Source organism: Tetrahymena thermophila (assembly GCF_000189635.1).
Source record: "Tetrahymena thermophila SB210 genomic scaffold scf_8254464, whole genome shotgun sequence".
Taxonomy (NCBI): Eukaryota; Ciliophora; class Oligohymenophorea; order Hymenostomatida; family Tetrahymenidae; genus Tetrahymena; species Tetrahymena thermophila.
The window spans coordinates 79,080-104,864 of NW_002476241.1; the positions used below are offsets into that span (position 1 = coordinate 79,080).

Sequence of the window (25,785 nt, forward strand, 5' to 3'; positions counted from 1 at the left end):
GAAATTTAATTTAAAAGAAATATTAACTTTAAATTTATGTAATATGTAAAATTGAAATTTATATTTGTTTAATTTTTTTTGTTTGAAAACAAATTTGAGAAAATATTGTTTTATCTTAATTTAAAAAAACTATGACATTTTATAATATGTAAATTCAGCTTAAAAAAATATGTAGCCTTTGTTAATTTTTAGATTTTAGTTTAAAATAATAAAAGAATAAATAAAATACATTTATATTAAATATTTAATGAAATTTAATCAATCATATTAATTTCTAATTTCTTTTGGAAATAAAAAATTTTTATAATAAAACCTATCACTCTTAAAAAATAATTTTTTTTCTAAATAAATAAAAGAGTAATAAGGGATCATACATCTAATTTGCTTTAAAAATTTTTAAAAATATATAAGGTATTACAAAAATTGAATTATTAATTATATATTTATTTAATTTTTAATTAACCCTCCTCGATAAAGTATGCTACTGTGCAGACCTTGAGGAGTTATTATTTAAATATAATTTAAAAAAATATTCCTATCTTAGATAAATATATTAATGTTATAAATGCAATAAACTTTTAAAACTTGATATGTATTTTTTATGAATAAAATATTAAATAAAATTGTCATATAAAAAATTTAAAATGAACTCAATCTTTTAGAATCTATGATAATCTTAAAGATAAATATTTGTTTAAAATGTAAAAATAATTTTTAAAATGTATACAAATTTATTAATATAAATCAATCTTTAAAATTAAACAACTATTAAAGTAAAATAAATTTTATTTCTATTTATATGAATAATTTTGTAATGAATAAAATAAGAAAATACTAATAAAAATTACATTTTATACTTAAAACTTTTAATATAAAGGTTTTCAAGGTGTTTGAGTAAAACTTTAATGTAAAATAATTCCTTTTTATAATTATTTATCAATCTTAAGTTTTTTATTTAATAATTACTTTGCCTATATCTTCTAAATTATAGGGATTATTATACTCTCAAGAATAACTTTAATTAAAAAAACACCATTAAATATAGTTAAAATTATTGAGGCTGAATATCCTAAGATTAAATAATAATTAATATCACTGTTGTCTAAAACTATATTTGAGCTATTTTCATAGTTAAAATTTATTATCAATATCATCAATATCCATGTAGCTGATAATAAAATATCTCCTATTACTTTGATAACTGATATGTACATGTACTAAAATGGCCTTAAGTATCCAGTCAAAAAGGCTGTTGAAATGTTGAAAATACATGATAATATACAAATTATTTTTGGGTAATTAGCTAATACGAAAATAGAAAGAATAATAAAGATTTTCTTAATTCCATAGATAAAGTAGATGTTTTTAGCTAAATAGCTTTAGTTTTTATCACTTTTTAGTTAGTCAAAAAACAATTCTAATTTATTCTTATTTTTATTAAATTTTTTAGAGTTGTAAGTTGAATAGAACCAGTAATTCGAATATATAAAAAATATTACCATAAAAATAGCTGTGTATAAACTCCATCTTTAAAAAAATTTAGAAGAATCTACTCCTGAAAACTGAATGCAAACAGAAAGAGTTAACATCAAAAGATTTACTTCGTTTTCCACACTAATTCTTTTTATCAAAATATCTAAAAATTTTTATGGCTATTATATTTCATACTTAATCAATAAATATTTTACTATTAATATTGTTAATATAATAAAAAAATATTTGAAAAGAATCAATTAGCAGTTAACTAATATTGAATCACTAAATCCTAGACTTTTTAACTTATTTTATTTAGCAGGCCCAACTTCATCATTTAATTTGTACCAAAATAAGTTATATTCATTTTAGATTATATCTGATTAAGTTTCAGGTACATTCCTATAAACATGCTTTGCAAATTAATGTAAATATTAGTACAAATTTGGTGGTATTTGAATATTTAAAAGGATAAACATAGAAGTAGGTTAAATAGAATTTAAAATATAAAAGACTATCTAAAACTAACTGATTAATTTATCTATTTATTAATTTGTTGGGATATTTCCTAAAAGAATAGTTTTGTCAGTTTCTAAAAAGTAAGGACCAATATTAAATTAATAAGGTTACTAGCTATAAATAGGATTAAGTACTTATCTAGATTCAATATTTTAAAAGATACTAGTATTTTTAAATAAGAAGAAAGCAACTGTTTACTAAATATTTTCAAGCAAATCGAAATATAGAGCTAATTTTTAATTATCTTATGAAACTGTGAAATTTACAAATTAAAAATCTGTAGAATTAACCTGACTTATATGCAATTCAAATAAGTTACTAATATCATTTGGATTCATAATATTCTTCAATTAATTTATTTCTTTATCGAACTTAATTACAATTTGGTATTAATTATTTGAAAATTAAATTGAGAAACTAGCTTCAAAATAATATTTTTAAATTTAAATTTAAACCTTAAAACTAACACATTTTTATTGCTATTCATCGAAATAATAACCATCATCACATTTTTAACAAAGTTCATTTTGTGTTATGGAGTCATCATAGTAATATTGTCTGCATAAACAATAAGGAGGGAAAATCCTATCTCCCCTACATTAAACACATTAGTAATTAAGATCACAAGCCAAGCACTTATATGGGCAATTTTTAGGAATACACGGGTCTGTAATCGGATCAGTAATAATATTTTTATTAAAAGCAGGATTACAATAGCATAATGGTGGGTTAATTCTTCCTTCGCTGCAAGTTATACAATAAGACTTATTTTAAGTGCACGAATTGCATTGTTAGCTACATTCTATTAACATAAAATTTATAAATATTTATTTTAAACTTTAATTTTACAATTCAATTTTTCGAAATATTAAAAAACTTAATTTTAATTAAAATATTTAGAATTATTTACTTTAACAATTCAAATTAGCATCTAAGTAAAAGTTATGTTAAATGCAGCTACATAAAGGAGGATTCTAATTTTATTTTTTGCATTCCAAGCAATTATTTTGATCACCTGAGCATGTTTTACAAACTTCAGAGCATTCTTTTTAAATAAATTTAATAATTTACTTGAAAATAGTTAAATTCAATTAAATTGTTTTATTTTTCATGTCAAATGATCAATTAGTAAATTAAATTTAAATTACTTTAGCAAGTTTAAGAAAGTAGATCCAAATACATTCCATCAGGACAAGAACAATTTTTAGATAAAATCATTTAGTCGTCAATACACTGAATACAAGTGAAGTTATCAATGTTTATATTTCTGCAATTAGGTAAAATAGCTCCAGAATTCTCGCAAGTCATAGTATACTTATTATAATAATACAAATACTCATTTTATTAAATATTTTAATTACAATCAGTTATTGAAACCACAATTCCATCTCTATTTAAGGCATATCCTTGTTTTGGTAAAATACAAGTCATATTCTATCTATTAATAAATACAAAACAATAATCTTAATTATCATAGCTGACATAATAAAAACCTCCTGTATATACTTCAAGTCTGCTATAATAAATAATAGGATCCTTTTATTATAAAGAAGTTCCTCCTATTACAATATCATAAAATTTTGGGGGAATAATAAATATATTTTGTGGGATTTCTAATTCAAATTCATCCTCTACATAATTTAACAAAATGTTAAACTTAATCGAAGTGAGTTTGTCTGAATATTTTAAATATTCAACTTTTAATACTGTTTTTAAAATAACAAAAATAGATTAAAAACTTTTATTTTATTAAATTTAAAGAAATTTATTTGTTTTTAAATTAGTAAGATTTTATTATTAAAGAGTTTAATATTACTTATAATATTAGGATCTAAATAATTAAATTTAACAAGGGCAGATTTTTTGCAGTTACCATCAGAAGAGCAAATTTCTAAATCATATTGATAGTCAAGATAGTTAGCTTTTAAACCTAGTGTAAACACTAAAGTCTTTTGACTAACCAATTACAATAACGAATAATATTATTAAGAGCAAGGCTCAAAATAATTTGCTGTAAATGATAATTTAATAACAAAAGGAGTTGAGTTTAGATTTTTATTTAAATTGATAATTCCTTGATTAGATTTGATCTGAAATCCTTTAATTTAATCAAAAGCGAAATCTCCTGTTTAGGAATATGGTTAAACTGTAAAGGTAATCAAAAGTTCAATTTTATTAGCAATATAAGACTAATTGTTCTAAAATGATTCTTTATATTCCAAAAATTTAAAATCAGCAATAATTGTTAAATCCTCATCTGAAAATGTGAATAAAGTATTAATAAAAGGTCTCATACTTAAGTCTCCCTTTATTATCCAGTTGTTTCTACCGATTCTCCCACATAATGGAAATTTGTCTTAAAATAAAGGAGATTAAATACCAAAAACTAAGTGGGGATCATCTAAATTATATTTAATGATATTTTTAACATCTGATGAATAAAATGAATTTTGCTAATTTAACTATTTAACTAATAAATATATTCCTAAGTAATCATAGTAGAATCCAATCCAAATATCAGTTTATGCTTCAATGTGTGCTTTCAATAAGACTGATTAAGATGAATCAATAAATTGAAGTTCTAATAACTATTCATTATTTACATAAGAAATTATAGAAAATATATGCTCATTTTTATTTTTTAAATAGCAAACAGTATAATAATCATTAATTTGAAAACTTGGATTATTTAAATTAAAGTTTAGCGAGAAAAAAAAAGAGTTTGAGCTATATCCTAATTTTAATGCATCATCTTGTATTGAATAAAGTTATTCATCATATTAGTTATTTGTTAAGCATTTTATTTAATTAAGATCTATTTAAAATGTTCTGTTTAATTTATTAATTATTTTTAGAAAATTTGATACACATTTTATTCCATTATTAAAGCTATTTTTATCACAATATCCTAATTTTTAAGAAAGATAAATATATATACAAATTGTTAGATAACAAAAATAAATCTTACCACTATAACCAATATTATCAATTGGATAACAAGATTATGCATTTTTACAAGAAGTGCAATATTTTAGGCAATTAAGGCATTTTTTTTAATTTATTTCATAGTATTGACCTTTTGGACAGGTGCATTCATCTAAGAAAAACCTATCTGTTCCTGTGTTTTTACCTTCATCGCACAATCCTTTATCATGAACAAAAGAACATGTCTTAGTCTAAGGTAAAACTTGAAAAGGGTATTTGCAACTAGATTTGCAGGAATAATATTTTCCTTCTTCTAAATAATCAGAAGAGTTAGCACAATAAAGACATTCTTAATCATTTATTTTTAAAATACAGTCATCACATTATTAAATAAATCCTCCTAAATATAATTTCAATGAACCAATTTGTATTTATCTTGAAGAATTATCTGTCTTTTTTTGATCTTTTACATTAATTATCAAAAATCTCATTTATTTATATTTAAATTTATAATTTAAAGAGTAAGTAGATAATAGAATTCCATCAATGTAAAAAAATCTTATTATTTAATTAAATTTAATTTGAATACTAATTGTGATTTTATACCACTAGTCTAATTTATACTAATATGTAAAAACTTTAATAGAATTGTAGTTTTCATCAATTATATTATCATATATCAATGGATTGTCTTTACTCAAGGCTAAATAGTACCACTCAGTCCAAACATTTGTTTAAGTTTCATAATCAAAGTATTGAGGAGAAATTGCTAATATTGCATCCTACTAATTTTAATCAAAGCTATTAATTTACAAATCAAATTTTAATATAAAACCTTAAAATTCATGTAAATCTATTATATGATTCAAATACAGCTAACTTAAAAACTTGAATTTATAATAAGGATATACAATAGAGGACTAATAATCCATTAAAAATTATTAGCACATTTTAAAATTTTCACTTAAATTATATAAGGAATTAGAAGAGGCCATGAAAAAATCGAAATGTAAATATAACATAGGCAATAGAAACGTTTCAAACATTGATATTTCTAAAAATGGTCCTTAATTAGAGTCATTTGATTACCCCAAAAAAGCTAAAATCTATTTTAATAATAAAAATGAGAACTATTTCAACTTTATTAATAAAAGAAATTTATTTACTTATTTAGACATTGCACATGATCTACTATAAGGATAATAACTTTTGGATCCAAAGAAAAACTCAAAATTATTATTATCAAATATATTAAATTAAGATGTATAAATTAGACTTTGAGAAATATAACTCTTTTAATCATACATAATTGTGTAGTATATGTAGCTTTTATTACTAATCTTATCTTATAAATTTACTCCTATCCTGATAAAAAACCATTTATCTTGTAAATAGGGTTTTATTTGAAGTGTTATATCTTAAGGGATTAAATCTACATCTAAAATAGAGCACATTATCTGCATTTTAACTGGATTATATACTATTCTAATTACATTTTAAGTAGCGCTATTTTTTATTTGAATTAACAAATAATTTTAATTAGATTTTCCTATAAGCCTATACCATCCTACAATTGTAATCTTATATATGTTTGGTTACTAATTTTATAGAATCATATTTCCTTTTTCATTTTAAGAAATCTACATTTATTCACAACTAAAATATGAAAGCATAGAAAGAATGGGAATCATTTTTGGGCAAGAACATGATACACTTAATATTTTGACTAAAATAAAAGTCAAAATAATACATTTTTATTTCATCATATTTTGATTAAATACTCACTCTTTACTATTTTCTTATCTGATGATTTATTTAATTCAACTCAATAAGCAGAAGTAATATTTATTTTAACTTAATTAAGAAAAAAAAAATTTATTATTAATAATTTGAATAAAAATTTTCTTTACAAATAAATCTCGTATAAATTGAATAAAAGTAATCTAAATCAATAAAATTTAAAAACAAACCAAGAAATATTATCCTCATTCAATAAAACTTTAATTTAACAACAAAGATAGACCAAATATTTAATTTTTTCATATTACTATTTGCCACATTTTTTTTATGTAGCTAAAAAGCTATAATTAAAAATTAAATAAAAAATAAAATTAATTAATTATTTTTTTAATTTTATTTTAATTGTTTATTTGTTTGCTTTTTAATTTTAAATAAATATTTTTAATAATAATTTTATTTTATAAAAATTAAAAAATAATTTAAAAATTTCATAATAATTAATTTTATGTACTTTTTCCTTTTCTTATTTTATTTAATTAAATATTAATTAATTTAGAAAAATTATGTTAAAAAAATCTAAAAATATCTAAGAATACCACAAAAATAAAGTGTATAAATAGACACTGCAGTATAGTAATTTATAGAATTATTATAACATATTTACATTTGGCAGATTTGCTTTATAGATATTAATTAATAATTTGGATAAATATAACAAATTTAATGTTGTATTTATTTATTTGTTGTTTGAGCCAGATATTTTATAAGATATATTTTTTTTTATTATATTTAATATAGAATATTGTAAATAATTCTATTTTATATTATTGTTTTTTATATATTAATTAATTAAGCAAGCATCAATTTTGCTATTATTTTTTTTGTTCTTTTGATTTTTTTTCAAGGAGTTTTTGAAAAATTCATCTTTTCTAATTCCTTTATTATTTCATTGAATGAAGGTCTTAAGTTTTAATTGTTATCCTATTGTCGAATAAATTTTTTACTTTAAAAATATAATTTTAAATAATATATTTATTTACCCAGCATCTTTGCATTAAGTCAGCGAATTAAGGAGGACAATTCTTAGGAATGGTAGGACGTAAATTATTTTTTACTACTTCTACTGAGACAGCAGTACCACTCTTATCTATTTTTTAAGAAGGATTTTTTTATTTTGTTTATTATTGCTTTTTATTTATTTACTTCTATAAGGAGGTTCTCTTGATGCTATTTCCCAAAGGATAATGCCGTAACTGAATACATCTGCTTTTTCAGTATAAATATTTGAACTAATGACTTCTGGAGCCATCCATTGATAAGTACCTGTTATATCATAATTCGTGAACAAGTTTAAAAATAAAAATCTTATAATTACCTATTTTAGCAGTCATATAATTATCATCTTTTACTCTTGTCCAGCCAAAATCAGCTAATTTACATCTTAAATTATCATCAAGCAATAAATTCAAACTATTTATTTTTATCAAAGTAATAATATTAATTAAATTTTTTTCTTTATGTTTAATCTACCTCTTTAAATCTCTGTGCAAAATTGGAGGGTTTGAAGAATGTAAGTAATGAACACCTCTTGCTGCATCTAAAGCAATTCTACGTCTGTCTTCCCAAGATAATCTCACATCACTTTATAGCAAACCCCATAAACTTCCTTTTTAGCAGTACTCTAAAATAATGCAAAAGTTTGGAGATTTTGTACATGCACCTTTAAATTAAAAGTTTGTCAATTAAATTATATTTATTATTAAAAATAAAGTTTTGATTGATTGAATGAATTGATTAAATCCATTTTAAGCAATAAAATTTAGATTAATTTGATAAATACTTGAGTTTTTTACATGAAAACAAATATCCTTAATATGCAAATTTTTATTTTTTAACAAATTCTAAAGATAATTCTAAATTAAAAATCAATATAATTTTAAGATATACAAAAAATAAAAAGAAATTAAATTTTCAATCGTAAAATTGTAAGAATATCAAAAATTATTTAAAATAAAATACCTAAAAACATAACAATGTTTGGATGACGAAGAGCTTCCATTGCGTGGCATTCTGAAAGGAAATCTCTAACAGTGTTTTCATCATGGACCATCTTAAATTTCTTAACTGCTACAGTTGTTTCTCTCCATTTGGCTTTGTAGATAATACCATAACCACCTTCACTAATTTTAGTTTCTGTAGTTAGTTCATTGAAATCGATGTCTAAATTAGAATTGAACATTCTAAAGTTAAGGTTTTTATATTTATCAAGACCCTTAATTTAGAATTTCGACAACTCATTTGTTTGCTACTAGCTAATGTTATTAGCTCCAGTTTAATTATTTACTAAAGCCATAGCCTATTCAGCTCTTTATTTAGCTTCCTTTAATTGCTTTTAGAATTCATGTTCTCTCAATTTCAAATCTTTGATATCTCTTGCATTTTTTTCTTGATTCTTGATTAAGTTCATGTTACATTTCTTCAAGGCTTCTATTTCATTTTGTTTTTCTTCAATAAGTTTTTAATATTTATCACTTTCTATTTAGCTTTATTTTTTAATCTTTTCTAGTTCATTTCCGACATTATCTCCACTGTCAAGTTTAAGATCTTTGCTGTATACAGGTTATTCATCTTCTTTCAAGATAAACTCATTTCCGGTTAAAGATTTGCTTGATAACATGATTGTGTGATAAGAACCACAAATCAATTTTATATCTTTATTTTCTGGATTTATGGTTTATACCTTGACAGGTTAGCATAAAACAGGGCTACTGGTCAATCTTCCTGTTATTTAACCGAAAGCATTTGATCCCCATCCAAATATATACTTTAAATCACGTGAGATAACCAAACAATAATTTTTTCCAACAGCGACCTTTATGATTAAAGTTATTAATATTATTAATGGTCCTATAAAATATGTTAAATACTTGACTGATACTAGGTAAACTATTGATTCTTTAAGGATACTCGTAAGGGCTGTTATATTCTGAGCATAGCTATCCTTCTGTGTTCTCACCAAGAGCATAAACATCTCCCTATTAATAAAAAATTTATTAATTATGTTTAAATGAACAAACTGATTTTGCAAAATTTTAAAAAAAGATCAAATTAAAATTAATTCAATAAACCTTGTTGTTTAGGAAGAGAGTAAAACAATCTCCAGCTCTGGCATCAATAATATTTGATGATACATTTTAAGTAGTCTATCCCTGTTAGAAATCCATCTCAGTAGGATATTAGTAAATTAAAGAGTCTCTTTAGCCACAATATCCCCACACATAGGCACGACCTCCAATAACACATGTTGTATGGCTTAATCCACAAGATAACTTTTCTATTTTTTCTAACCTTGGAGAAGCATCCAAAGCTCCTCTATTCATTCCATATTGTTATTATTATGATTTAATTGTTGAAATCAATTTAAATTCATTTAAAGTTGACTTTTCTCCATGACCTAAAGCATAAGTTTCACCATAACCACAAGAAAACAATCTATTTTTTGCTAGAAAAAAGTAATTAAATATAAATATTGATAAATTAGTTAAAAATATTGAGTAAATAAAAGTAATATTTTCCTTAAAATTGAGTTAACGATTATTTTTAATAAATTATAAAAAGAAAAGAGTGCTTTACAAGTGACTACAACAGTATGAAGGGTTCCACAGGCAATGTATGAAACGATTTCATCATTTGACAATTAAATTTAAGTTGATATATCACTTCCAGCGAAATTTACACTTCCGTGAGATCCACTATTACTGTTATTTTTAGGTTTGTTGGTTTTTTCTGATAATTTTATGCGATTTAATTATTCCATCATGTTTTCAATAGAGTTTGATCTATCTTTGAGTCCTGGGGATTAATCTTCTCCTTGACCTCTTAGCTCGTTAGCACTTTTCAAACGTTTGTGTTAGGAATTAGGGTCATTTTCATTTTCGCTGCTTTTCTTTTTAGCTCTTTTGTTATTTTGACCAAGAGGAAGCAAAGAGTAGACCAAGACTGGTGAGAATTGATTTTCGAAATTTCCTATACCCAATTAACCTTTTAAATTCAAACCCCATGCATACACTTCTCCTTATGCTGTATTTATTTAATTAAAAAATTACTTAATTTAATAATTATTGAATGAGTGAACAGATCAGCTAAAAATGAAAAAATTAACTGAATTTCTTTAATTTAATTAAAATTTACTTGTTAATGCAAATGTGTGATCTGAGCCGCAACTTACCATGCTAATTTTAACATCTTTTAAACCCTTTTAAAAATAAAAATATTGATAAAAAATGATATTATATTAAGGAAAGCAAATATTTACAGGAATAGGAGTTGGTTTATTTAAGTAGCTGACTCCTTCAATACCTAATTAGCCATAAGCATTGCTACCACAAGCGTAAAGTTCTTATTTATCTATTTATATTAATAATAATAATATTTGTAAATAAGTAGTACTAACTAACTAACAACTATATTTTTCTAACTACTATTTGAATATTTAAAAGGATTCATTTTTTACATAAATCAATTAAATATTCAATTAAACAAATTATTTTCAAATAAAATTACGGTCAATAATCATAGTGTGATTCTCACCAGCACTTACACTTATAACACGATTACCAAATGCCCTGAATTATAATTTTTTTACTTTATTTAATTGTCAATTAAGTTAAGAAATAATTTACTAGATTGCATTATTTGTTAATTTTGATGCACTCAATTAACCACATTTTGAATTACCCCACCCAGTTAAGAAAAATGTATCCAATTAAGGTTGGTAATTTCCACCACTCTAACTGCGTGAAAGACCAACTTTATCTCTTCGAGGAGATTTAGATTGATCTGTATTGAGGCGATATGAAAGAGGCTGTTATTGAGTTTATGAAAAATTAGGTTATTGTGGAATCTATTGCTAGGATGACTATTGTAAAAATTAAGCTTATTACTACCCTTGGTAGGCCATAAATTAAGCTGAAAAATTTTCTTTTTATTCAAGCATTTGCAATTGCTATTATTATTATAAGAGCTATTGTTAAGACTATTGTTGTATTGCTTGTTGTTATATTTGTTGTTAAACTAATTAAGATTATTGCTATTGCTGTTATTATTATTAAGGCTGACGAGGCCATCTCTGGCTGTCTTGGGTCACTTCACCTACATATTACTTATTCATTTAATAATTAATTCGCTTATTTCTTAGTCAATGGATCTATAGAACTCTAAACAGAAATTTTATTTACTCCTTTGTTGTAATTAATACTCTTTTTCTTTCTTTCAATATTTTATAAATTTTTTGTCGTTTGTAAAAATATTAATTTTTTTCAAAATTTTTAGTTTTTAATTTAAAGAAGAGAATTTTTCATCTGCATTTAATAGTTCAATCATTAATTCATTCATTCATACATTCTTTCACATTCTTATAGTTAGATAGATTGATAGATAGATGTAAGATTTATTGATTAATTATTAACCTTCATCTACACAAGTAAATACTTTATTTAATGGTTTATATGTATAAGAAACACTTTTAAATGAATAATTTAATGTTTTTTTAACAATACATCTTTAAACGATAAGGAATTCGAACAACCATAAAATTAATTCCTTCATATAAAGCAAGAAAAATAGATATCGCTAAATAGAGAGAGTTTGATTGAATTATATAAAACACAGAAATATCAACTGTCTAATTAATTGACTAACCGAAGAATCTTTAAATATTAAAAAATTACAAAGTAAATTAAAATAAAATATTTTGTATTCTTTGAATTCTAAATTTATAAAAAAAAAATTATTATTTAAGTCATTAAGCTTATCTAATAAAAGTTTTAATTAAAATTAGATTTTTCAAATTAAAAAGAGTTATAAAATGATTTAATTGAATATCCTTATTATTTTATAAATATTTGTTGAATTAAATTCATATTTATAAGAAGTTTATTTTTAAAAATGAAAGATGGTTTTAAGAGAAAAAATTTTATTTAATTTAAATGTAAAATTAAAAAATAAATTAAATTTTGATTTAGCAATTCAGTTAAGATTCATATTTTTATATTTCAAATATCTTTTATGCAATTTATTTATTTGGAATAACAATTTTTTATCAAAAATCAAGGACAAACAATGAAAAGAATTTAATGAATAAATATCTTTATTGAAGTTCATTGAATAATATAAATAAAATGGTTGAAATGTTTGTTTTGTCTTTATTTAATAGTTTATTAAATATTATTTACATAGATATATAGAAAAATAATTAACAAAAATTATTATTTTATGTGTTTAAAAATTGAAACGCTAAATAAGAATTTGCCAACATATTTTTTTGTGTTTTTTGAGCGTTTATGAGCTATCTCTAAAATTAAAAACATTAAAATAAAAATATTTTGTGAAAAAAAAATTACTAAGTTTTATTTTTGAAGACTTACTTTAAAGATTTTATTTAAATGAATTATTTAGTAATTAATTAAATTTTGAATTTTAAATTTTGCTTTTTAAAAATAAAATGTTAAGTTAACAAATATGAATTTAGGTAATAATATTTGTTTGATACTTTAAATAAATTAATATTTTATTAATTGAATAAATAATTCAAGATTTTAATTAGTGCAAATTTTTGCTTAGATTTTTTTAAATAGAATCAAACTCATTTTTAAGTTAAATTAAATTTTTAATAGAGGTTATTAAGTTTAATTTCAATATTATATGTTTTAAATTTAATTATTGTAAAATATTTTGTAAATATGATGGAATATAATATTCATTTTTTGAATTAGGGAAATAGAAAATATATGTTAATTTAAAATAAATGATATGATTTTAATATTAACTTAACATGAGAGTTAGTCATGCTTAATAAATGCAACATAAGTAAAAGATAAAGGACATTAAAATTTGTAATAATATGGTAAACGAAATACATGCTTTTATTTAAAAAAAATAGATGTTGCTCGCATACAATCATCAATAAATGCGAATAGTTATTTAAAGAAAATGAAAGTTGATTATGAATGGGCTGAAAGATCTTCTTGTAGAATTGAATGAAAATCGAATAAAAATGACTATCAAAATACAAAGAAAAAGAAGAGCTAAAGATAATTAGTATTAATTTAATTTTTGCTCGATGGGGAAATTTATTGATAAAAGGAGAGAAGAAAAAAGTGTGCGTGCAGATTAGAAAGATATCAAAATAAAAAGCAAAAAGATTATTTGAAGGGATAAAAAAAGTATTAGTAATAATAAAACAAATTAAAAGAAAAACAAGTATATTAGGAGAGAAAAGATGAAGCACAACAATCAATTACCCGTTGCCTAATTAAGAAAGCATTAATAATTCAGAATTAAAACTTTCTTCAACCAAGCTGCCTAAAAGAAGGCTAGATTACATGCCAGAAGAGCTTAAGCCGCCGCTGTCTTCCCCAGACCTACTGAAAAGTTACAACCTGTTGTTAGAAAGCAAACCCAAAGGTGAATATCTATCATTCAATCCAAATTAAATCACAAACCGATCACCATTTTTTTCTTAAAAATTATTGATTCAAAATACAAATATGCATTTTACTTTTTCATTTTACAATTTCCATCGAACTCTAAAAGATGGGACAGCTTCCCATGCAATTGTATTTTTTTACAGTTCGTTTTAACCAAATAAATGCTGGTCAATCGCTCAGTCAATAAATCAATCAATTAAAGAGTCAATTAAATAAAAAAATCACTAGAATTAGGGTAACTTAATCGAATAGATATTTCATTCTTAAGTTAGCAGATGAATTTAAAATTGTAATAGAAATATAATTAAATGCGGAATACTTTTTAACAAAATGGAATTCAATCATAACCTGTATTGCGGAAATCTAGTAAAGTAGATTTAGCTTCTGATTTATCTGATTGTTAGATTTGAAATATCATCAGCCTTTAATTAGGTTTTAACTAAATAAATGTAAATAACACAATTTAGGTATTCTAAAACTTCTCAATAAAGAATATAATCAGTAGACATTATGCCAACATATTTAGCAAAGAATATAAAAGCAATTTATGTATACAGTAGATCGATTAATTGATTAGGTAGGGAGTCTTAGCGTCAATCAAAGATCAAGTAGATCATTTGGTTTCTAATAAATTTAAGCAAGCTAAATTATAAAATATCTAAATACAAATTTAAAAAGACGAAATTATCAAAACTCATAAATGAATGATGATGAAATAATTTAAATAGAGCAACTTGTAATATTTGTTCAATGAAAAAAAAATATGCAAAATAAAGCCGCCAAATATTTAAAAATTTAGGCATGTTAGGGTACATTAAATACTCATTTATCAAAACTCAAATAAACCTTATTGATTGAATGAAATAATTACTTGCATAATAATTAAAATTGATTGATTCATGATAATGACTGTTTAATTGATTGATTGAAGCTGAAATATTTAGGAATTGAATATAATTGTAAAAACAATTTAAATTCTACAAAAAAGTTTAATAAGGTTAAAACTAAAAGTAAATATAATCCATTCATTTAAAGTTTAATCTTTAAATTAAGTGAAATCATGCATATTATTTTTGAATGCTTTACAAAATTAAATCGCAATAAAAATAAGAATAAAAATAAATACTGATTGGTTTAAACTTCAATTATTTATTAATAAATTTTACTCATCTATTTTCTATTAAATTTAGATACAACAAGTCCACCAAGCTCGGAAGAGGTTTCACCTTACAAGAATTGAAGGCTGCCGGTATCTCTGCCGCTTTTGCCTAATCTATTGGTATCAAGGTTGACCACAGAAGAAAGAACAGATGTCAAGAATCTCTTGAATTAAACAAGAAGAGACTTTTGGCTTACGTTAGCAAGCTCGTTCTCTTCCCTAGGTAAATAAAGAAACATTAATAAATTTTATTAGCAAATATAAAGAAATAGGCATAGTATTTTTGTATATATCATTTAAATACCTTCAAATAATTTACAAGTTAAGCAATTAGATTATGAATTTTAATCTAAAAATTTTAACTTACTTACCATTTTATTTGATTTGTATTTTAACTGAGCAAAAATACTTACTGAATATATATATATATATTTATATGCAAACTAGCCTAAAGATATTTGCAAGAAATTAATATCTGTAATATGGCAATTTCTTATCTTTATTTTTAATAAAAATAGACACTAAGGTAAGGCCAAGAAGGGTTTAGTTAATGACACCGCTGACACCAGCAGTGCTGCTCAAAACGCCTTATAAACCTCTGTTCCTCTTCCCTCTGTCTCCAAGAGAGAAAAGGCTGTTTCCAACATCGCTGAACTCAGAAAGAAGAAGGTTTACAGAATCATCAGACAAGAAAAGACCAACCAAAAGTGGGATGGAAAGAGAAAGGCTAAAGCTCAAGCTGCCGCTGAACCCAAGGCATGAGTTTGATAATAAAACTATCTTAAAATATATAAATAATTATTGTCAATATTATAATACTATCCCATATTTTATCTTTGATTTTTATGTACAAATCAAGAATTTTTATTTAAACTAATAAAACTTATCCTTATTGCTCACTTAATCAAAAATCTTCTTTTGTATGTTTCATTCATTATACTAAACAATCATAATAAATATATCTTTATAATCAATGTTCTTCAATCATAATAAGAGATATTTATTTTTAGTTTGCCAAAAGATCTTTTCTTCAAAAATTAAAAATACAAATTAATTAAAAATATAAATAATGCAAATTTCTTTAGGTAAATTAGATCTTAAAATTCAACATAAAATAATTGTTTGTTTTATCAAATCTAAACATTCTTTTAATTTATATTAAATTTATCAAATTTGTATTTATTTATATAAAAATTGATAACTGGCATAGCTATTTATTACAATTAAATTCTAAAATCCAATTTCATGATATTTAATTGTATCAATATCTTATTAGTTTATTAAAAATTTTATTTTATTAGAAAGCTAAAAAATTTGAAACATAGCTAAAAAATAAGAAAATATATATCAATTTGCCTGAAATTGAAAATAAATAATTATATAAAAATAAATTATTATTATTCGTGTATGTAGCCTTGAAAAAAGGCAGTACCTTAGGGTACTATATATATATATATATCAATTAAAATTTTATTTGAAAATCAAAAAGAAAGTGAAAGAAAGAAAGGAAAGTCATTGATAGTATAATCATAAAGTAAGTATTGTTAGATTAATATGAATAATATTTAATATTATTTAACATTTGAATTTCTCTTTGTTATTTAATTTATAAAATATAATTCAATATTTGTTTAAATTACATTTATTTGTTTATTGATTGTTGTTATTATAATATATAAACAAACTAATTTCACTTTGCATTTTCATTGTGTTCTGTTATATTTTTTTCGGAAATTTTATTTTATCTCGGTTTAATTTTACTGAAATTAAATGGGTTGCTCACATATGGCGAGGGTTTTTCTGTAATTTTTTTCATAGCTTCAGTTTGTGAAATAATTTTATCAGGTTGCTAAAATACAAAGTTACTATTTGAATAGGATTTGCTTTTATTGTGACTTATATTTTTGTAGACTTAACTGCTTTTTGTATAATCAAAATCACTTGTATTATATGATTAGCAATTAGAAATAAACGGGGAAGTCATTTATGATTAAAAGGAACTGCTATTTTTTTTTGAATTTATCCTAGAATTAACAGTAGAGTTGCTAGATTAATGTTTTAATTAATTTTTATTGATACTAAAATCTGAATCATAAACATTGAAAATTTTCTTTAGTTATTCCAAGCTTTTCATATTCTTAACCTTAATAGACTCAAGTTTTTAATTAATACTGTTCTATATTTTATCTATTTATTTTTTATAAAATTTCTTTTTTTAATGTCAAGAGTTATAAAAAAAATTACCTGCAACTATGTAGTCTTTGTTGTTATTCTTTATATCTTATTATTTTAGAGTATCAATTTAAACTTTATAAGCTGAATTATTTTCTAAATTGCTAGGCTGTTTATTCGTTTCTTCTCCATTTTATTTTCCGATGTTTAAAATTTATTTTTGTTTTACGGAATCCAAAACGCTTTTAATTTCTTAAACCTACTCACTAATACTTGAATTTCGTGTAAATTTAGAGTAAATAGCATTTATTTACTAGCTTTTTAACGAAAGACTCATTGATTACTTTATTTCATTTGTTTACTTTTTCTCAATTTCTTATATATTCTTAGTTTATTCTTGAGGTTAAGTGCATTATGTTGTTTAAGATGTTGGTTTGTATTTTTTTCTCTCAAAGTCTTACAATTTTTAGAAGTATTTTGCAGTTTGCAATCCTTTAGGAAGCTCTAATTTGCTGTTTTTTTTAATCAGATTAACACTGCTGCTATTTTTCCCAACTATTTTTATAAAAAAATTATTTTTTCAAAGAATGTTAAATGTTTAAGATAATTTTTACGGATAAATATTTTTTGCAAAAAGAAGGCATCGTTATGAAACGTCTTGAGGTTTTCTACAAAGTAATCTTAGTTTTTCAAATCTTTATAGTAATTTTCTTCAGCTTCAACATATTTTTAAAATTATTGCTCTATAGGTGACAGGTTTTCAAAATCAAATAACTTTTACTGTTATTTTTTCTAAAAATCTAGATTGAGAGAGTTTAAAGACTGATTATTTTCGACTTTGTTTTATACTGATTATATCTCATTTTTAACATTCATTCTTTAAGAATCAATAAAATCAGCTTCCTTTTTATCTTTATTCCTCTTATTTTCTTAGAAAACCTAAATTTGATTTTAAACACTTTTTTTAGATTTAATAGTTTTATTTAGTTCATTTTTCTAAGTTTAATCTATTAAATTAGTAGAATTTTTTTTGTTTTATTCATTTGTGTCTATTTTTTTAAACTTAAAACTTGATTAAGACAGATTAAAATTGTTAGTTGGCTACATTCTTTGCTTGTTTTAATCAGAAAGTAAAATGATAAAATTTTTAGCTTAATCTAGCTCTTCTTTTAGAACTTCCTCCTCTTTCTTTTATTGGAATTTACTAATTGTTTATTAATTTTTTTCTTAATTTTCACCTTTAAGACTTTAATTTGTCCCAAAGACTTAACTTTCTTCCATGATAAATGAGTCATTCATTAACTTTTAAGTTTCTTTTTAAATAAACTGTTTTTACAACGACGATGAAATAGACATTTAATCCATGTAAGCTTATCTAAATTTGGAAGAATGGTCACTTGGTGTTATAGGACTGAAACATTATTTCCATGTATTCAATTTTTCAAATACTTTTTCCTCTTCTTCTTGGTCTTCATTGAAATTATCATCATCTTCATCCTCTCCATCGTCTTATTGCACTTTATCAGAGCTTTCTTTTATTTTATCATTTAAGAGCTATTCTCGTTACTTTTTAAACTAAAGTGTTTTTTCTGCTTAACTAATAAATGATTGCAGTTATTGTTTGTTAAAATCCAAGTAGTGAGCTTTTATAAGTCCTTTTCTGTTTTCCTCCAGATGATCTAAAGTGAAATAATTTAATTATTAAATATAAAAATATCTAAATAAATTAAGTTACTTTTCTAAAAATATCTTTTTATATACGCAAAAATGTACTTTTCTGAGTCAATTACTTCTTTAATAGTAATTTTAAAATTTTTAATTGACCTTTTTTGCAATTATAAAATGATAAATTAGCCTAAAATTGATTATTCTTCATATTTGAATAGCAAAGCTTGTTCTTCTCTTTCATCTTAATCGATTTCGTCAGTCTCATCATAGATTATTGAATTTAATGGAGACTCATTAATCTTGCTTAAGTATTTACTATTTTTAGAATTACTATCACAATCACTTAAGTCAGAGGAAGATTTTGAAGACAAAGATTTTTTTGATAATTGACTGTCTTCTTCTTCTGTATTTTAGCTATTTTAGGCTATTTCTATACTATTTCTCTAACTTTAAAATGAAATACTCTTATTCACTTTCATTAGAGGTGTTTCCTTACATTCGTTTTCGATTATACTTTTTATTTTAAATATTCGTTAATTATTTATTTTATTTCAAGAAAATTTGATTAAAATAATAAAAAGGAGATTAAATAAAATACTTTTGACTGTTTTTGTCTTAAATTTTACTTTCACTATCTTAATTTGTCATAACCAAACTGTTAGTTGCATGCAAACCTTAGATTTCTAATTTGAGGGAAAATTTTTTATCTTTTTTTGGTGTTTTGGATGAGGATTCTTCTTTTTATAAGATATAATGAGGATTTTTAAAGGGTGAATATTAAGAAAGTCTCCTGCTTCCATGAGGTGTTTTTCCTTGTGGTTAAAGTTTCTGCTTTTTAGAATAAGCAAAAAGTTGTTCATAATTAGAGAGAATCATATTAAATTGTTTGAAATATTCGTAAGTATTAAAACACTTCTCAATGACTTCAATGATATCATCCTTACTCAAAAAGAATCTAATTAAAATATCCTATTTTATTTATTGTCGTCATTAAAACTTATATTTTATTAAAATTTATAATAAAAAAAATAATTTACATTAGATGTTAAATCTATTATTTGTTCAATGACAGATAAGTTAAAACTTTTAGGGAATACGAAAGACAAAGTTTATTTTAATTCAACCGTAGTTAATGGGAAATAATTGTGTTATTCCATAAAGAAAAAGAATTTTTCTTTGCTACTAAGGCCATTTTTTGTGTCTTCATCATAGTTATTTTAATTTTAAAGAAAATTTATTAGATTCTTTTGGAGTGTAATAGATGAAGAATGGTTTTTGAATTTTTTCTTATTGTTAAATTATTCAAATATTTTCTTTTTCATAAAACCTTTTTGGTATTTATCAAGAATTAAATCAATTTTTTCAAATTTATCAAATGAAGTATCACTTTCAACTCTGATATCTCCCTTTTCATTTACATCGTCAATTAAGCGTTTATGTCTACCAAGAGTCAGCAAAAGAAAATATAAAGCATTTACTAAAATAGTTTCTAATTCATTTTTTAACTCTGTTGCTTTGTCTAATTCTAACATTAGACATTATTACTCATCCTTTTATTAATTTTGTATTATTTTCTTTTTCAAATCCAATGACCCCTTTTAATAAAATATTAATTATTATTCATTTGTATAAATAATAAATAATTAAATAATAAATACTTTTTAAAAAATATATTCTAAATAATAAGTTTATAATTCAATCATTAATTAAAAAATAATTGAGGATAATCCTGATAAACAAACTACATTTTTCATTCATAAATTTAAATTTATAATAAAACAATTAATTTTTAAATAAAAAATCAATAAATATTTTTACAATTTCTGCTTCTGATATTGATTTGTATATTTCCTAGATTTATGAATCCAAGTTTCTGATTTCTACATTTTGTTGGATTTTTTGTTTTTGCAAAAACTCAAATTAACTCTGTAGACTTTAATTTTATAGAACCAATTACTGGTAAATTTATATTAAATCATCTATTAGTTTAGAAGGATTATTTTCACAAAACCTATTTATCTTATCAACCTTTCTGTTTCTTTCCTTTTTATTAATAAAAAATGAATAGATTTTTTTATATTAATTGTAAAAATAAATGTTCAAATTACTATTTGCAGAGAATTCTATCTATGGATCTTAGATTCTTGCTTAATCTTTATAATTTAATTTTAGATAAATCTCTAAGGCTTAGGAGAATTTTGGCTACTGCGATTTGTGAGTGAGTCTAAGTCGTCTATACTGGTAATATCGTTTTTTTGAATACTCTTATTTAATGCAAAAGTAAATTTTGTCATCCTACTTCTTGAAGTTCTCATTGGTGTCTATGGAGAACTTAGGTATCTTTACTGTATTTCTTCCTCATTTAAATTTATTTTTCTATCTAAAAAAATCCTTTTTTATATAAAAAAGTTATAAGCAAACAAAAAATTTATTAATAGCTCATTTTTTATTTTTTACTCACTTAATTTGGCTAAAGCATCTATATTTTATTCAACATAGCAAGAAAGTTGTTTTTGTTCGTAAAGAAATATTTTTTAATCTTCTAAATTTTCAATTGTTGATAGCTGACTTTTCTTCTACTCACTTAAAAAATCAATTTTGATTAATATCTCACACACCTTCTTTTTTTATTGTAGCAACTCTTGCTTCTCTTCATCATAAATTTATTTTTTCGCTTCCAGTGTTTCCTACTCAGTCTCTTGCAGTATTTTCAGTTGGTTGTTTTTATAGTTTAGATTGTTTTGAGAAACTTGCTTTATTTTAAATTAAAAAATAACTCTTTATCAATTTAATAAAAGCAGATGAAAGAATACCATTTGTTGCCTGGAAAGAGTAATGTTCTCAACTAAGTTCTAGTATCTATTATCAGCCATATTTATTAATTCTTTCAATTCAGAAATCTTCTTTCGAATGTAATTCTTTTTTAGAATGCATTTTTTAAATGTTTATTAATTTATACTTATTAAAATTTTACACAGACTGTTTCATATTTTTTGACTTAGAATTTATATTAATCGTTGGTAGAATTTTCAAAAATAGCTTCTTTTTCAGCACTCTCTATTTAATTTTAAATATCAGTATATCTTTGTTTCAAGTAATCTAATTGAGACTATTCCTTTTGAATAGATTGGTTATCTATTTATTGTTCGCTCACCTACTTTATTATTTCTGGATTATTTTTATTCTATAGAAGGCTGTCAAATATTGAATCCATAGTTAGCTACTTTTTCGACTATATCATCTCCTCTGTAAATGCAGGATATATAAAAAATGAATTTTTTTTAAAGTCATCGACAGGTGATTAATTCTAAATTGGTAATAATCTCTCTGTTTGCTTTATTTCTATTGATAGTTACCTTTTAGGTAATTTATTTTTTACTTCTTTCTTCTTTTTCTCTGTATTCTGATATTAATTCATTAAAGAAAGTGCTTGATTTTTAATCATATTATTTAAATGCTATTCCTTTTATGCATTTGACTCAACCAAAATGTCTAGCTCTTTTTTAAACTAACAAAAAAGGATTTCACTAAGAAACCAACAAACTAAAAAATATTTTTATTTTCTATCTCAAAATTATGATGAAATGTTACATTTTTTTCAATATCTTGCTATTAATTAATCTAGATGTGGTTGATTTCGGATGAGTAATTAGTGAATTCCTAATCAATAATTGTAATTTTTTAATTAAGCATTTTTTTGTATTCTTCTCTCTTCGACTAGTCACTTTTGAAATAAGTCAATCTCTAAAATTGCTACCTCATATTGTATCTTTTATATCAATATAATAATATAAGTTAAACGAAAACAATCCTATGCAACAACAATAAAATAAGGGAATATTATATTTATCCGTTTATTTAAAAAGCAGTAGCAATTTATTTATTTTTTTATTACTAACTTTTGATATATGTTAAATAAAAAGTAGAAATAGTTTTCAAAATTTCTAAGTGGATTAATACATCAAAAAGTCAATCAAATTATCATAGAAAATTTAACAACTTTATAATTTAAAAATAAATAAATTAATTAATTATAAAAATTATCTTAGTAAATGAAGATACTTTTAAATTTACAACAAATTAATTTATTAATTAGTTCATTTTATATTTTATCTTAAACGTTAAATGTTTATTCATTTTATTAAAAAATAATAAAAGGCTGGATAGATTATTTATAAAATAAATATTCGTAGAATTAAAACACTTACTTAAACATTCAATAATTAATTTTTTAATTTATAAATGTTTAATTTTTTTTTTTTCAATTTAAATTGATTTATTTTATTTTTAATTATTTCTAAATATTCTACTCATCTTTTATGCATGTAAAAGTGCTCAGATATTTTTTTTAATTTTTAAAAACTACAATGAAAGTGAAATAGGTATTTAATTAGCATATTTATTTATTTACTTACTTTTTTTTATTTTATTTTAAAGAATATCAATTATATTTCATTTTTATCTCACTTTTTATATCATTCAATCTCAAAAATAACTCATTTAATTCTGGACAACTCTCTTTAGTGTAATATTATGTGAGAATTTTTAGTGCCCTTTCACTATATTTTTCAGCTTCTAAACATTTATCAAGATGGAAATTAAGCTTAGACAGCTCATTTAGCTTCCAACCAAAAAAGGGCATTTCTAAAGTGTTTCCTATAATTTCTTCATACCAGTGCTTTGAAAGCTCAATAAAATTTTTAAGATACTTATTTGCTTTTTTATACTGTTAAACACCTAAAGTAGCTAATATCCTGCTGTTATAAATATCATTAAAATAGGGTGCTTCTAGATGGCAAAGCTTTTCAGCTGTTTCGGTTAGTTCAATTGTTTTTTCATAGGTTGATTAAGAAGTTTATTTTTAAATTTCTTCCATTTAGGTAATAATTCTTTAGTATTCTTATTCAGTCATTTAACCTTAAGTGTTACAGTCAGAGCAATTTAAAGTTTTACTATTGATTCTTCCTTTCATACATTTCTAACACCTTACAAATGATACTCCTTCATTTTATTCTTTTATACACCTTTTACATTCACACAAAAAGAAGTAATTTTGCTTAAGAAATCTTCTTCTAAAATCTAAATCTTTCTTTGTGTCAATGTAGCTATTCATAATTTCTTCACCTTATTCTATATCTCTAATGGCTATCACTCTCACTTAAGGGAGTTTATTAAATACGCAAATAACATTTGGAGTACAGCTATGATTCATATAATTTACCTCTTCATATAAACCTGTATTTTAAAATCAATAAAAAATATATTTTTAAAAATTTCTCACAATCAATAAAATATTTTCTATAATTTCGAAAATCTATTTTTGGGTATGAAAGCGAAAGTTAAAACTAAAATCAATAGTTAGATCCTTTTATAAATATTTCAAAAATTATACCTGCTCCTATGCCATCAGTTTCAAATAAAGAATCTTAAATTGTGAGTGCATTTGTAGCAAATTTAGCTTATGCGCTGATTAGAAACTCCATTTTTTCAGGAATTACTTCTTCTTCTAAGCTTTTAAGAAGCATGAGAGCCTACTCAGTGAAAAATTATTGTTTTTCAATAGGAAAATCGTCTCCATTGGATAAGAAATTAGTTAAAGAATTTTAAGTTTTATAAATTCTCATTAAGATATGAAAGTCGATTGTTATATTGAAGTTTTTTGCTTTAATAGCTTTATAAGCTTTACATTCTAATTTATGCTGCTTCCAATCCTAAACTTAACAATTTTTATCACAATAATGAAGAACATTACATGCTGTGCACCTACTTAAACTACTAGATGCTTTTAAACAATAATTACAAAAATTTTTTCTTTAATTGGATAGCACACTATAAAATAAAGGTTCCTTCTCTATAATTATCTCACCTTATTTTATTTTTCTTTTTGCAACTAGTCTACGATACTAATTATTAAGATTTTCTACCTAGTACATATATATCTTTGATTTTCTAAATTAATTGTATAATTAATTAATTGGTAGATACTTTCGAAATAATTCTTCGACTATTTAAATAAGTATTTAATATATTCTACTAATATATTATTTATTTATTTATTTTTTGATATTTAGATCAAAATGTATTTTAAAAATTAAGCTTTATTTTTTATTAAAGCTCTAAAGAAACTAAAATAAACAAATGTAATCAATTTGATATGAATTATTTCAACAAAAAATAGATTATATTTAGATAATTAGAGTTTTTATTTAATTTATTTTATATTGATTGATATTTATGTCTAAAAAATAGAATATAGAGGCTCAACCTTTCTAAAATTTCGATACTGTTATTAAAAATGAATAATAAAAATAATTATCTATATTTTTAAAATTTAATATCTCTGTTAGATATATAAATCATATATTCTTTCATAACTCTACTCACTCATAATTCTTAGGCAACATTTAATGATTTATCTTAATAATTAAATAATATTTCAAGCAAAGATTAAGCTTTCTTTTTTATTAAAACTCTAAAAAAACAAAAATAAACAAATGTAATCAATTTAATATGAATTATTTCAACAAAAAATAGATTATATTTAGATAATTAGAGTTTTTATTTAATTTATTTTATATTGATTAATATTTATGTCTTAAAAATAGAATATAGAGGCTCAATGTTTCCAAAATGTAAATACTG

The 25,785-nt window shown here is 22.6% G+C and overlaps 5 protein-coding genes across 5 annotated transcripts; 1 reads left to right on the top strand and 4 right to left on the bottom strand. All coding sequences in view use genetic code 6, as the record gives it.

Moving 5' to 3' along the window:
- Positions 1-2,316: 2,316 nt before the first annotated feature.
- TTHERM_00578610 (transmembrane protein, putative) lies at positions 2,317-6,563 on the bottom strand (the record flags this gene model as incomplete). The annotated part of the gene is made up of 10 exons (XM_001022862.3): positions 2,317-2,353; positions 2,448-2,787; positions 2,903-3,037; positions 3,141-3,698; positions 3,809-4,580; positions 4,860-4,900; positions 4,961-5,380; positions 5,507-5,699; positions 5,829-6,023; positions 6,084-6,563. The coding sequence occupies 10 exons, from the start codon at positions 6,561-6,563 to the stop codon at positions 2,317-2,319; spliced, it is 3,171 nt and encodes a 1,056-aa protein (XP_001022862.3).
- A 994-nt stretch (positions 6,564-7,557) lies between these two features.
- TTHERM_00578620 (tyrosine kinase domain protein) lies at positions 7,558-11,827 on the bottom strand (the record flags this gene model as incomplete). The annotated part of the gene is made up of 13 exons (XM_001022863.2): positions 7,558-7,638; positions 7,698-7,804; positions 7,861-7,980; positions 8,033-8,127; positions 8,188-8,377; positions 8,677-9,529; positions 9,585-9,692; positions 9,786-10,159; positions 10,291-10,737; positions 10,849-10,912; positions 10,973-11,064; positions 11,221-11,282; positions 11,340-11,827. The coding sequence occupies 13 exons, from the start codon at positions 11,825-11,827 to the stop codon at positions 7,558-7,560; spliced, it is 3,081 nt and encodes a 1,026-aa protein (XP_001022863.2).
- Positions 11,828-13,936: 2,109 nt separating this feature from the next.
- TTHERM_00578640 (60S ribosomal protein L13) lies at positions 13,937-16,065 on the top strand (the record flags this gene model as incomplete). Its single annotated transcript, XM_001022864.1, has 3 exons — positions 13,937-14,121; positions 15,335-15,526; positions 15,822-16,065. The coding sequence occupies 3 exons, from the start codon at positions 13,937-13,939 to the stop codon at positions 16,063-16,065; spliced, it is 621 nt and encodes a 206-aa protein (XP_001022864.1).
- Positions 16,066-16,993: 928 nt separating this feature from the next.
- On the bottom strand, positions 16,994-22,905 carry TTHERM_00578650 (hypothetical protein; the record flags this gene model as incomplete). Its single annotated transcript, XM_001022866.2, has 11 exons — positions 16,994-17,490; positions 17,548-18,030; positions 18,090-19,154; positions 19,211-19,656; positions 19,742-20,112; positions 20,181-20,738; positions 20,962-21,186; positions 21,252-21,534; positions 21,601-21,896; positions 22,118-22,651; positions 22,735-22,905. 11 exons carry the CDS (start codon positions 22,903-22,905, stop codon positions 16,994-16,996), a joined length of 4,929 nt encoding a protein of 1,642 aa, XP_001022866.2.
- Positions 22,906-23,457: 552 nt separating this feature from the next.
- On the bottom strand, positions 23,458-25,156 carry TTHERM_00578660 (SET domain protein). The gene is made up of 2 exons (XM_001022867.2): positions 24,536-25,156; positions 23,458-24,378 (listed from the first exon to the last, which is right to left on the bottom strand). Exons 1-2 carry the CDS (start codon positions 25,074-25,076, stop codon positions 23,585-23,587), a joined length of 1,335 nt encoding a protein of 444 aa, XP_001022867.2. The 5' UTR covers positions 25,077-25,156; the 3' UTR covers positions 23,458-23,584.
- Positions 25,157-25,785: the final 629 nt, after the last annotated feature.